At 44.5% G+C, this 14,638-nt stretch overlaps 1 protein-coding gene across 1 annotated transcript; it reads right to left on the bottom strand.

Annotated features, from left to right (window-relative positions):
• Positions 1-227: 227 nt before the first annotated feature.
• LOC137433964 (lysM and putative peptidoglycan-binding domain-containing protein 2) lies at positions 228-13,607 on the bottom strand. The gene is made up of 3 exons (XM_068126491.2): positions 13,180-13,607; positions 2,274-2,557; positions 228-1,622 (listed from the first exon to the last, which is right to left on the bottom strand). Exons 1-3 carry the CDS (start codon positions 13,348-13,350, stop codon positions 1,439-1,441), a joined length of 639 nt encoding a protein of 212 aa, XP_067982592.1. The 5' UTR covers positions 13,351-13,607; the 3' UTR covers positions 228-1,438.
• Between the last annotated feature and the right edge of the window lie 1,031 nt (positions 13,608-14,638).

Below are 14,638 nucleotides of genomic sequence, written 5' to 3'. Positions count from 1 at the left end.
TGATGGGTGTGAACCACATCACTGAATTTTTCCAGTATATGTCATACTGTTGGTGGAAATTTGTTGACTGCATAACTCTGAAACTGCAGATGATGGACACGAATATATTGAGACCATGCAGTTGCAGACATAAAATAAGGAAAACGAAAGTGAGAGAGGAAAGAAAGAGGAGAGAGAGATAATCACAAGGCAATAATTGAGAGGTCATACAATGGTAAGACAAGGGGTCAACATGAATGCTTTATTGAGTAGTGTGCACATTAATCCAAGAATTGAGGATAATATGTACCAGCATTGCTGCAGGTTCAAGAGGCTGGAAAGTGTTCAGCTGTATTCAACCTCTTGATTTTTCCATACTGCTGAAGCATTAAGTGGACAAGCACTCATGAAAAGACAAGAGGCTGTTTGTCCATCTCAAGCATGGGAGGGTGGGGGGAGGCGGGAGGGGGAAAAGGCCTCTTTGGCTGAAGGAATACATCCAAAATGGCTGTACAAGGTATGGTCACCACATCACACCTGGAAACGACTTGGGATCAAAGTGCTCCGTAAGGATAAAGTGTGAAATTAGGTGGTTGGTTTTGACATCTACACTGAACACTGGGAGCTCAAACTCGCAGCACAGTTCAATTCAGTGCAATTGTAGCCAGTGTTTCAAAGGGACATCATACATCACTGTAAAATGTACACAGAAAGCACCGTAAAATCCAGCACAGAGTTATGCAGATCCGATCGACGAGCATTCAGTTTAAATAAATAAATAAAATAAAGGGAAAAATATTTGTAGTTTGACAATTGCTCAAATAGCTCGATAGAAAAAACTGAATTCTCAATTCTCCAATTTGGTATTAAAGATCAGATTTTAAATTCCTTATCGATTGAAATATTTTGCACTTAAACGCACATATTCACACAAACGGAATAATGTTGGGAGAATGGGACCAAATTGGAATGTCTGCTCGTCTGGAACCAGAACATTCTATCTATTGCTATGTATGATCTTACACTTAACGCTTCGCATTAAAGCATCATTTGTAAACAATACGAGCCAAAAGAAAGCCAAAGACCTTTCAGTTTCAATACAACTTCAGTTTTTTTTTTGTTGTTTTTTACGATTTGGATCGAGAAAGGCAGCAAAATCTAAGCTTTGTGGAATTGTTTCCGCAGTAACACTCCGATCCGATTGCAGGCTGTCTGCAAGGGCAACGCAACTACAAATAGCGATAAACACAAGTAAAACTTTGTGGAGAGGGAGACTGAAACTTGTAAAAACATTTCAACATTTAGAACGACAAAAAAGGACCGGCTGCCATTATGACCGATATGGGAAGCACTACTGTAGTTCCACTGTTTAACGTGGTTTGAGAAAACAGCAGTGCAGCCCAAACCTGAAAAATTGCCGCAACTTTCCAACCACAACGCCACTAGGTCAAAGCTTTGCTCAGAGCTGGCAGGCCTCCTCGTGGGGGACGGGCAGGGCCGCCTCCACCTGCACACTTGTGTGGTTCGTTGCAGGGCATTGCCGCGGCAATGGGCAACAAATTGCAACCTCGGCTTCATTTTGGGACGACTGATAAGAAGTTGAGGACACTGGTCTCGCATCCGAGCCGGCATCCATTGAAGCACTGGAGGGCAGAGGGAATAAATGATCAAGAATTAGGGAAAACCAAGAATGTGGCGAAATCAGTATAGAACGACAACGGCACTCGGTAGAGCGCACACCTCCGCCAGGCTGAACAGTTTACGTTTTGTATCCCACTGATAGGCCGGATCTGCATCCGGACTTGAACCAAAATGGAATCAGTTTGTTCTTGTGATCTACCCAACTCATCCACCAAGTTTCATTCGAATCTGTCCACAACCTTTTGGAGATTATATTAAATATCGTTTTTGTCCCCATCTCTCAATGGTAAAGAATCACTTGCCAAATTCTGTATGTTTGTTCACCAAAATCGAATCAATTCGTTCTTGTCACACACCCAACCTGTCCACCAAGTTTCGTCCTTTTTGAAACTTTTTGAGATATCGTGTTATATATAGTTTTTAGTGCTATCACTCAGTGGTGAAGAATCACCTTAAAAATTTTAGCATCCAGATTCGGATTTTCACCAAAATCTAATAATTTCGTCCTTATCGCACACCCAACTTGCCCACAACATTTCGCCCAAATCCATCCACAATCTTTTGAGATATCCTGTTGACAGACAGACAAACAAAGAGAGTCAGGAGTGAAAACACAATCTCAGCCCATCAGGCGGGGTAATTATTTGCTGTACCTCATGGCTTTGTTAATCTTTTTTGCTGCCATCTTGTGTCTCCGAATCTGAGAGTCCAGCTTGCTCAGGTAATCTCTGGCTGATACTTCCTTGGGAGTACTGTGACCTGCATCACACTCGGGTGTGGAATTCTCCAATTGCCCGTCACCCATTAGGCGTGGCTGCCCATCAGCTCCACACGGGGGTGAGCCCGACGGCTTGGAGTAAACGGGGATGAGTAAAGTCTTTTTCAAGAAGATAGAGTCACCGGTGTACAGCCGGTTGGCCAGTTTTATCTGTTCCATCTGAATACAAGGTGAGAAGGGAAGTTTTGGGTGGGTAGGTTATCACAGAAGGCCATTTTATTTATTACTTGGCCAAAAAAAAAAGTTTTGACAAGTATGTTCATCACTCCAGTTTGTGTGTTTGTTTGTCTGTCCCCTCACTTATACTTACGTACAGGTCACAATTTTATACCGATCTTCACCAAATGGTAGAGTTTGTGGTCCAACAAAATCCTATATATTTGAGGTCAAAAGGTCAAAAAGTCAAAAAGTCAAAGAGTCAAAATCGGCCAAAAGTCAACCACTTTTCTCAAAATTCTAAAATCCTCAATTTTCATCTGATCGACTTGAAATTTGAATAGGATTTTTATATCAGCTAACTTAATTCAACCACCAACTATTTCTGAGATCAACATAGGCCAAAGGTCAACAACCATTTCAAATTTCAAAAATCCTCAATTTTCATCCGATTGACTGCGAATTTGAATGGGATTTTCATATCAGCTAAATGAATTCAACAACCAACTGTTTTTGAGATCAGCATAGGCCAAATGGTCAACATAGGCCAAAGATCAACAACAATTTCAAACTTCTAAAATCCTCAATTTTCATCCGATTGACTTGAAATTTGAGGAGCAAAGGAGAAGAGGAAGCAGGAGAAGAAGAGAAGTACATAGAGAAGAGGAAGAAGTTGTTTCTTGGGTTTGTTGATCTGGAGAAAACATTCGACAGGGTTCCACGCAAAATATTGACATGGGCATTGAGGAAGTTAGAAGTGGAGGAATGGTTGATCAGAGTAGTGATGGCAATGTACAAAAGAGCGCGCACAGCTGTAAGGACGAAGAACGGGAACAGTGGTGAGTTTGAGGTGAAGGTGGGAGTGCATCAGGGGTCAGTACTAAGTCCACTACTATTTGTAGCTGTGATGGAGGTGCTGGCTCAGAACGTAAAGGAGGGTTCACCGTGGGAGTTGTTGTATGCAGATGATCTGGTGTTGATTGCAGAAAGTATGGATGGACTGAAGGAAAAGATGAACAAGTGGAAGGAATGTATGGAGACAAAAGGTCTGAAGGTGAATATGGGAAAGACGAAGGTGATAGCAAGTGGTAAAGCATGTGGTGAGATGGAAAGAACTGGGAAGTGGCCATGTGCTGTGTGCAGGAAGGGTGTCAGAGTGAACTCCATTCAATGTGCAATGTGCGCTGAGTGGGTTCATCAAAAATGTAGCGGTCTGAGAGGGTCATTAACCAGTGTGGCAGCTACATTCAAATGTAAGGTCTGCACAGAGGGAGCTGCAGATGGAGGAAATGTTGAGTTGGATCTTGGAGACGGCGTGAAGCTGGAAGGTGTGAAAACATTTTGCTACCTCGGAGACATGCTGAATGTAGAAGGTGGATCAGACTCGGCAATGGTTGCTAGAGTGAGATGTGCATGGAAGAGGTTTCTGGAACTGAGTGGTGTGCTGATGAGGAGGGGAGTGTCATTGAAGCTGAAGGGAAAGGTGTATGCTGCATGTGTGAGAAGTGTTATGATTTATGGGAGCGAGACATGGGTCATGAGTGTGGAGCAGCAACGAAGGCTGGAAAGGGTGGAAATGCGAATTAGTCCTGGGCCTGCCATAGAGACCCGTATACATCTCTTTAGGCCTAGAGTTTGACAGTGGATTTGAGTATAGGATACCCCTAGCTTCAAGAATCTACTAGGTGGAAGTCTGAAATTTGTAGCATAAGCCGGAAAACGGCCATTTTCCAAGATGGCCTCCACCGGGCCATTGCCAAACAAGAACCACATATACGTTTTGATATAAATGTAGTAGAGGGATGGTTTTAGCGTCTATTTTCAGGTTTTCAGGTATGTCCAACTCAGTGGTGCCATCAAAAAATATTTTAGATGTTGCCTAGTTACCAAAATCCAAGATGGCTGCCACCCAAAGTTCATAAATCATGAAAACTAGTATAACTTTTGATAGACACATAGTAGATGGATCATTTTTGTGTCTGTTTCAGGTTTTCAGGTATGTCCAACTCAGTGGTGCCATAAAAAAATATTTTAGATGTTGCCTCATCACCAAAACCCAACATGTTCACCACCTAAATTCATCAATCATGAAATTTTTTATAGAAATGACCAAAATCAAAGATCAGTCAAATAAGTAAGGAACACACAATGTTTTATTGAGGAATAGTAAAAATTTATTAAGGTCTAAAATATTCCCATCAAAATATTGACCATAACTTTAATTTAAAAATGAGGAGGAAATATGGCTAATTAATATGACATAGCACAAAAATTAATTAATGCTCCCCAGTGGTGTAACAAATGTTCTGCAGTCAATGAATGAATAAGAAGAAATGATGGTCCAATTACTTAACATTTTTACTGAAAATAAATAAAATAAAAATGTCACATCCCAATAGTGGATCAACGGCAAGGTGTAATGTACTACACTACATGTATCTACATTACTATCTAGTAAATGACTATATTACTAACTACATTAGAATCACTGGCTGCTGCCTACTTAGTTTGGCACACAGAACCTTGTTGTCTGTGGCAAAAATTCACACAAATTAGACCAACCTTGTTACATTGGCATCGCTTTGTATCACACTTTCCCATGCATTTGCAGATGATGAGCTTCCCATGTGGTAACGGATTCAAACATTTGGAAGGCAAGAGAATGTCATTATCAAATGACCAGCAATAGTTTGTTGGATCTAGAGTCAAGTGGTTGTCATCAAGAAGGCACATGACTTTATGCACAACAAAGAAAGCTCTGTGAATATGGCCATGGATGACACTTGAGGTAGGGGGTAGCAACTGTAGGGGCTTTGGTGTTGTAGCACGAATGTGGCACTCCACTCGAAGCTGATTGAAGGTCTGACATGCTGTCTTGGACTTTGCACCTGCCCACACATGAACGAGATACTCCTCCGCTTTCTTCATAACCACTTCAGTTAACTGATTGGACTCCGCAAAATTGGCCAGGTACTTCTGTGGTTCACATAAGAGAGATGCATGTTTGGTTCCAATCTTGCTGAGCACATCATCACCTGTTAGGATATACGCCTTCATTATAACTCTGCACAGTACTACTCCCAATTTATCTGCAAGAATATGTAGTGGTAGATGATGCCTGCGCTCCCCAGAGCCAAACTCTACCCACAACTCTTGAAGACCCCTCTCTCGCATTTGAGGGATAAAGTGTAGTAAACGCACTACTGTGTCTGTGTCATTTGAGATCACAAGCAGCCGACTCGTCCCCTGATCCACTTCCCATGCACAGTGAAGAACTAGCCGATCATCAGCTTCCTCCACATTACATGTTAATGCTTTAATAGGTTTGAAGTTTTCAGCAGATGGTGGTGATGATGACCTCCCTGAATGGAGCAACTGTGCTGGCACAACTTCTTCATCCATGATGCATCCACTGAGCACAACAGTCAGCTTGATGAGCTTGGGTGTTGATGCCAGCTGGCAAGCAAGCTGCTGCAGCTTGGTTTTGTTGGTTGGTGATGTCCAGAACTTGTCACGTTGCTGTGGTACTGGGACATCTGCAGTGAGTTCAGTGAGGTCAACAGACCCAACTCCTCCAGCACGACGGAGTCTTTCTCCAGCTTTAATTGATGACTCAAGGTAACTGTCAAATACAACATGGAGGCTGGTCCTGGAGCAAATTGCGTGGCCTGGAGATATGACACAGCTAATTGCATTTCTGAATGTTCTGAAGGATCCTAAGTTAGAAAATGACCGAATTTTAGACATGAAGTCTATGATAATGGAAAAGTCTCCCCCAGGAAAATGCATGTCATCATCCATTAGATATTTCTCAAGATCAGCAATCAGTGCACTCTTGTTTGGTTTGGAGGGGAGGTCACCTTCAAATATTGCTGAAATGGGGAGGATATCATGGCCATAGATACAGTTGAGTGCCATGCCCCGCTCTTTCACAATCTCAATGTCACGCTGAGCTGCTGCCATCATTGTGGGGGAAACTGTAACAGAAGAAGTAGTTGTTTCTTAGGGAGCTTTGTAGTCCATTTGTGGCAGGTTTCTTTTTGATATGGTGAAGGAGAGCTTTTTCGTCTTCTGCAGAAACCGCTCCTTCCGGAATTCCCTGACCAATCGATCTCCATTTGTTTGTATCTGAAGCAGCCACACTGCTACTTCATCATCTGCCAGCTGCTTTGTTATGAGGTTGTGGAGCTTGACAACTGGAACCTCAATGATGTAAGGATTGCCTCTATCTCTTACATACTCAAGAAGTCTTGCTACATTTCTGTTGAGCTGATCAGCTTTGCGACCAGTGAGTTCATGATGAACTCTTGATTCGCTGTGATTCATTGACACATCATTCATCATCTCCCTGAAATTGTTTGAGATAAGAAGAATTTCATGGAATATAAGTTGCCACTCAACCATGATTGCCAGATTTCTTGTCTGACCAACAATGCCACCATCACTCTTTGATGATCTCTGTATTGATTGTTCCAGCTTCATATCTGGAGCAACAGCATTGAAATAGCCAGCAGCTTGATCCTTCACGACAAACTGACTACTCATGAACCGCCGAAAAACCTCAGGATGAGTTGCTTCTAGGAGTTTTGTTGATTCCAGATAGAATGTGCCATAGCGGAGGTAATTGAGACAATCACACTCCCAGAAGATCGGAAGGGATGCTTCCACAGTAGCCATGTGAAGAGGAAAGTTTCCCTCTCGATCGGCTGCAACGGCATGCTTTATGACATTAGCTATGTGTTGAAACAATTGCAAGTATTTGCACACCTCAGATTTCGCACAACACTCATTGAGAAAGTTCTGAAATTGTTCCAGAAGCTCTGAAGATTTCTCAAAAAGCTCTGCAAACTTCTTTTCTGACCTTTTCTTCTCACACAGAGCCCTCTGCATCTCATGTGCACATGTCATTGTATCATCATTGACCTTGTGACCATGTTGCGTCAGCCATTGCCAGAATGCCTCCCATGCCAGTGAGCTGATCAGATCCGAAACCATCATGATTCCTAAAAAGGAGCGAACATAATGACTACCTTCCAAGACTGAGTTCAAGGTCCGATTACCAAACACTTCTGTCTCAATGAGAGCATCCTCAATTCCCGACCCTCTCAGGTACCGCCCAGCACACTTCAGCAGGATCTTGACCCAATGGAACATACCCATCATGCCATGAACATCAGAGAATGCATTTGGTTCAGCCATCATGATGTCAGCCACAGTATGAAATACACCTTCATCACAGAATACAGGCATCAGAGACTGAGATGGAGTAAGTTGCTGGCGGACACTCTAGAAATTCTGAAGTCCCTTACGCACTGTAGCATAGTCAGTCACTGGGGAGGGAATTACAGGCAAATGTTTTTTTGATAGCACTACGGTGTTGGGCATACATGAAAACCTAGAAATAGACACATACATGATCCATCCACTACATTTCTATGAAAGGTTATACAAGTTTTCATCCTTTATGGACTTTGGGTGGTGGCCATCTTGGATTTTGGTAACTAGGCAACATCTAAAATATTTTTTAATGGCACCACTGTGTTGGGCATACCTGAAAACCTAGAAACAGACACAAAAATGATCCATCTACTATGTTTCTATCAAAAGTTATACTAGTTTTCATGATTTATGAACTTTGGGTGGCAGCCATCTTGGATTTTGGTAACTAGGCAACATCTAAAATATTTTTGGATGGCACCACTGAGTTGGACATACCTGAAAACCTGAAAATAGACGCTAAAATCATCCCTCTACTACATTTATATCAAAACTTATATGTGGTTCTTGTTTGGCAATGGCCCCATGGAGGCCATCTTGGAAAATGGCCGTTTTCCGGCTTATGCTACAAATTTCAGACTTCCACCTAGCAGATTCTTGAAGCTAGGGGTATCCTATACTCAAATCCACTGTCAAACTCTCGGCCTAAAGAGATGTATACGGGTCTCTATGGCAGGGCCTGGACTAAATGGTTCGGTAGATGTGCGGAGTATCGTTGAGAGAGAGGAAGACAATGATGAATTGCGAAAGATGATGGGAATAGAGCCTGTGATTGATGCTGTGAAGAGGAACAGGTTGAGATGGTTTGGTCATGTGTTGAGGAAGTGTTACGGATTCGTCACTTCCGTTGTGGTTTGCATCCACTGTAAAAAATATCTGATTCCATGTACTATTATAGTTTTCAAAAGGTTTATTGTTCATGAACTGTTTTCAAAAGGTAAAAAAGTTAATGTTAAAAGAAACAGGAAACCGGATCGGGAACCGGACAACGAAGAGGAAGAGGAAGGGAAAAAGAGCGGAGCGAGTGGGTCGGACAAGAAAACCGAGTCGCTCCGCATTCTGAAGCGAACGTTGGCGAGCAAGAGTCACTAGCAAACTTTCGGGTTTCCGAGAAAGGAATTCCTTCGACAGAGTTGTCATCGCTGTGACCGATCAACCTGCGTGTCAGGTTTTTGGTGGTGGATTCCGAAGAGAATTATCGCCGGGCCGGTACGTCTCAAGAGCGGGTCGTCGGCCATTTTGACTCGCGCAGGACTTGTGCTTGGCTCGCGGTTTAGTCTCTTTTCGACCATTTTCACCGCATTCAGACGTCAATCTGGGGCGTGTGTGTGACGTGGCTTTTTGAAGGTTAATTCGTCCATACCCGAGGGTGTGATCTCTCAGTCGCCTGGAGGCTCCTTTGGATTTCCCAGTCGCCTTGAGGGCGCCTTTGTACAGCTTCGGCTGTGAGACTGTACGTGCCATCCGCACGTGACTCTGGTCTCGATTGGACCTCGTTCTGGCGATCGCTGGAGCGAATCAACTTCGTCGTGAAGCCGGGAATAAGAGACATTGGGGAATGTTCTTATTTCACTCACTTGGAGCACAGTGAGTTATATATTACAAAACTGATGGTACCATCATAGGATAGTGTTGCGGTTTTGAGAACCCACACTTGTAAATAAATATAACATCATTAAAGGTTAAAGGTAGCACCCCATAGATAGGCCACAAGCTACACGTAGGTCACCATAGGACATCAGTTATTCCTTTGTCTGTGTTTAGATAAGGCCATTTTCCAATAGTTGAATCTGCGTTGCGTAAATCAAATAAGAGTAGGCCCTTCCGTCCATTTTTGCAGCCTCCCTCCAAGCGACGCCATTAAGCGCTCTCCAGTCTGTGCCCCATGGCCCCTCCCAATTTGGTACGCTCCTTGGCCAGCAGCCTTCGCTGCCCTTGAGCTCGCTCAACGCCGCCATAAGCCACGAGGTGAAGCCCGGAAAAAGGGGGCGGAGCGCCAGGGAGGAGGTGTGGCCACGTCACCCAGCCGTCAGGGCGGGGCCGGTAAGTCATAACTAGCCAACCAGGGCTGGAGTGACATCGCCTGATAGGTGTGGCTTTTGGGCTTCGAGAGCGTTCGCTGGCTTGATTATAAAAGCGCGCACGCAAAGCCCTCAAAAGGACTGCAAGGAATCGCGCTCAGTGAGAGGACTCTCGTAGGAAGCTCGTGCTAAAAGGACTGTGCGGGGAGGACTCGAGTGAAAGATTGGTATTGGAAGGACTGTCGTGATTACGGAGGACTCGCGAGTATAAGGACCTATGCGCTTGATCAAAGAGGGCTCGCTGGCATTGGTATTTCAGAGACGCGCTGTGGAAACCCACTGTACTAAGGGCGAGCGCGCGGCACGCATTGCCACGAACTGCAGCGTGCAGGACATTGGAGAGGGGGCGCTTGGAGCGAGTAGTGCGCATATTACGTACGCCAGTATACCAGCCTTCCCCCGTCATTACAATTGTCCGCTCGCGTTACAATACGTGAAGAGCTGCCTGCCGGGTTTCGTCTGCTGGACCGGAGCCGGACTGGAGCCTGGACCCCACCGCCAGACATTCCACCCTACCATCTGCAATCCACGTGTGAGTGTCTGTATGTGAGACGGGCCCGTTTGTCCAGGGAATAAGTTAAGACTGTAATTAAGACTGCCCTGTGTACTTTTCCTTCCTCTTTCTTTCATGTACATTCCTTTCGTTTCCTCTTCTTCTTTGTACATTTGTTAATAAATTGCCCTGTTCTTTCTGGTTTCTCCTTAATCCGATCATCCTAGTCTTTTCTCCATTGGGTAAACGTGGCACGATCGGGACCGCCATAATCGGGTCGAGTCACTTGTTAACAGCTCGGGTCGCGGATTGCTATCCGCTCGGCAATATTCCAACATATCCGTGATTCGAGCGGGAGTTATTCCCTCGTTTCCGGTCGGCGTTAGTACTTAGGTAGTAGCGAATCCCTAGGCCTAACAAACCCTACCTAACGCCGCGCCGGGAAGGACGTTATAACGCGTCGGCCAGATAAGAGGACAAAGGGATTAACCCCCCCTTGATAAGGGGAGAGCCAACGTCGGAGATCCGTAACAATATATTGATTGTACTTTTGAATACTATTGTTGTTGTACTGTTATTCTTGTGTGATCTCAATACAATATTTGTTTGTGAGTAACAATTGGGGTGGCTTCTCCATTGATCTTTGACACACCGAATAACACATTTTTCTGCCGTGACTCCTCTCGGGGCTCGGAGGTACACCGTGACCAGGGGGTCGGGGAGGAGCACGTAACAGAAGGATGAAAGTGACTGGTTGAGAAGGGTGATGCAAATGAATGTAGAGGGAAGTAGAGGACGGGGAAGACCGAGAAAGACTTGGCTAAAGATGGTGGAAGAAGAAATGCGGGCAAGGAGGTTAACAAGGAGAGATGCAGAAATAGGGCAAAATGGAGAAGATTGTCATGGGGACCGCAAGGCAAACCCCCGCTCTAGCAGGGAAAATGGCCTTAAAATGCATGTTGTTGTTGTTGTTGACTTGAAATTTGAATAGGATTTTGATATCAGCTAAATGAATTCAACCACCAACTATTTTTGAGATCAGTATAGACCAAAGGTCAACAACCATTTTAAATTTGTAAAGTCCTCAATTTTCATCTGATTGACTTGAAAACTGAATAGGATTAACATATCAGCTTACTGAAACCAACCCCAAACTATTTTTGAGGTCAACATCGGCCAAATTAATAAAATTGTCAATTTTCATCTGATTAACTTAAAATTTGAAGACGATTTGCATTCAGGTATCTGAATTCAACCACTAATTATTTTTGAGGTCAAAAGGATGCTTTACTGAGTGCCATTCTACTTTGTTCTGTTTTGCCAAGTGTCGCTCTGTGAGTGATTTTTCATTTAATTTATTGACCGATATCTATCTATAATTCCAGCAATCTCTGTGTGTCTGTGTGTCTGTGTGTCTGTGTGTCTGTGACCGCTGTTTCTCGACAACCACGGGTCCGATATACTTGAAACTTGCCAGGTATATTGCTGGGGACCCGAGGATGTGCCTTTTCAAGGTTTGAAATTAATCGGACAAGTACTTACCGAGCTATGTCCAAAAAACGCTTCAACCAATCAGAGAGCAGCGAGCTATCACGTGTGCCGAACGTGGCGATCAGACTCTGCCTCGGACGGCACATTTGACAGCGTATTCATTTATTTCACGTTGGAAAACTATGTTGCCGTTAAACTATGTTTTAAAACGAATTCAAACTGCGATTAAATTAAAACGATTCATCCTAACTGCGATTTGCGAACTTCCGGACAGTGAAGACTTCACTTCCGGCAGCCAATCACAGAACGCTTTGTTGCGTAGGCGTGGCCGATGTCAGAGCGAGCGTGTGCGCCATTACGTGCCTTTTCAAGGTTTCATATTAATCGGAGGAGTAGTTACCGCGCTATGGCGATTTCTTTACCAAACTCCGCAAGCCGTTCGCTTTGGACCAAACCATTGCATGTAAATAGAGGGGGGGGGATTGTCACCGGACTCGCAAGCCGTTCGCTTTGGACCAAACCATTGCATGTAAATAGAGGGGGGGGATTGTCACCGGACTCGCAAGCCGTTCGCTTTGGACCAAACCATTGCATGTAAATAGAGGGGGGGGGATTGTCACCGTACTCGCAAGCCGTTCGCTTTGGACCAAACCATTTCATGCAAATAGAGGGGGGGGATTGTCACCGTACTCGCAAGCCGTTCGCTTTGGACCAAACCATTTCATGTAAATAGAGGGGGGGGGGGGGGGATATAATTTTAGATATATATATAGTACGGGCATTGGCAAGGGACGGGCACCCACGTACGGGCAATGCCCTAGTAAATGAAACTCGTAGAGGAGTTTGTAATTGTATGCAGGATATACAATAGGTTTGTACAGAAGAGGTGCGCACTTCGCCCATCATGTCTGCACTCTATCACCACCACATTAATTCAAACAGTTTATATCCTTAATGTAACTTAATGGGACAATCACATGGACAATGAATAAATAATTGGACAAGGACACGAGGGAACAGCATAGTTTTACATCAATTACGAGGACATTTGATTGTGGAAGTTGGCAACGGACAAATCAACACACTACGGTACACGGGATGTGAACCAAGCAGCTGCTCAGAAGTCAGATGAGAATTTCAAACAAACCTCGTCAAAACAAACAAAAGGTAATAAACAAACAAATGTATTCATCGATTATACAATGCAGGTGTCTCGCAGGTGAGAACTTGTCGAACAATGGCAGAAAAAGCACGATGATTGGTAGTGGTTGGTGGGACCGTACCGCGACCCCGTACTTGACGGAGAGTCCTTGCAGCGTGTCGGACTCGTCGAGCCGATGAACCAGCGTCCCCGTGGGTTGCACCGCGCAATGCCGAGCGGTGCTGCCGTAGCTCCGAGTCCGGGCCCGGCTCGCCAAGCCTCGCCGCGCCTCGTCCGCGTCAGCGTCAGACATCCGTGCGGGCGGGCGTGTCGTTCCAGGGCTGGGTCGACGGCGTTGCCAACACCCAACACGACCGGAGACCTTACGAGGTGGCCAAGCGATCACCGCCGCGATCGCAATTTAGATGAAAAGCTGTGGGCGTGCGTCGGACGAGCGCGGCGGATTGGTACCTCACGGGTAGACGGCGACGGCGGGTTTCGCGGACTTGCAGACCGCGTTTGTGGAAACCATTGCTCTGGGATGAACAAATGTGGCGAAGACGGAAGAACGAGAAACACCGCGGACCTGCGCTCCCAGCCTCGCCGAGCACAGCAATCGCCGGTACCGACCTCGAACACACCCTGTATTGGTCCTAATGACTTTCATCGTATTGAAAGATCTATCAAGACGTGCGCATTTTCTGTAACAGATGAAAAAGTAAATAATTTGAATGGTTAGACCAGCTTGGTTAAAGAGACATTTGCCGATACACCGCTCGCGGAGCGTTACCAGCGGTGCTTCCGCAAACATTTATTTAATGGAGGCTGATTTTTCGCCTTTATTTTGTTAAATGCAAAGCATTATTTTATTCAGAGTTTTGTATGTATATACTGTCAATACCCTGGGTGGAAGACCTCTACCCTACTCTGTTTAATGCTGCGGCAGGAGGAGGCCATTCAGTCCATCATGCCTACGTCACATCAACACCAGAACAAATATCGAGGTAATATCCGTGAGAACAACACAATTCCATTGGGGCATTTGGGGTTTGGAAAAACCAAAATGGGGAAATATCTTGATTATTCTAATTATTGAATTAAAATTTAATGCTGTAGTTTTTTCCTGTTTTTTTTTTAGGTCATCTCATCTCGATTCTCGAAGAGATGAACTTGCAAAATGGGTCTGGATGCCTGAAACCTGATACAGCCCTTTTACTCAACCAAGAGAATAACCATCAGCCCACTCGGGGTTATTTTTTACGATTATTTTTTCTGTTTGTTTATATGTATTTATCTTTTTTATTGCTATTATTATTAATTATTTATTTACTCAGGGTGGATGAAAGTGGTTTTTGGGTGAGAAACACAAAACAACCACACACCACCCCTTGACGAGACCCCACGGACACGACACCACACAGATGCACACAATCACCCATGCTACCAGTATCCCTATACTCTTGTCAATACTGTATCCCTATACCCTTCTATCTGCAATACTTCTAGGTAGTAGGGTACTATCTAATTCCAATTTAAACGTATCTACTATTTCTGCTGCCACTCTACCTTTCCAGGGCACCATTCTATATTAACTACTCCCT

The sequence above is a fragment of the Myxine glutinosa genome, chromosome 10, assembly GCF_964187855.1.
Source record: "Myxine glutinosa chromosome 10, kmMyxGlut1.1, whole genome shotgun sequence".
In the NCBI taxonomy this organism is placed as follows: Eukaryota; Metazoa; Chordata; class Myxini; order Myxiniformes; family Myxinidae; genus Myxine; species Myxine glutinosa.
The sequence above is the reverse complement of the archived record's forward strand: the minus strand, read 5'-3'. Positions and strand labels throughout refer to the sequence as shown.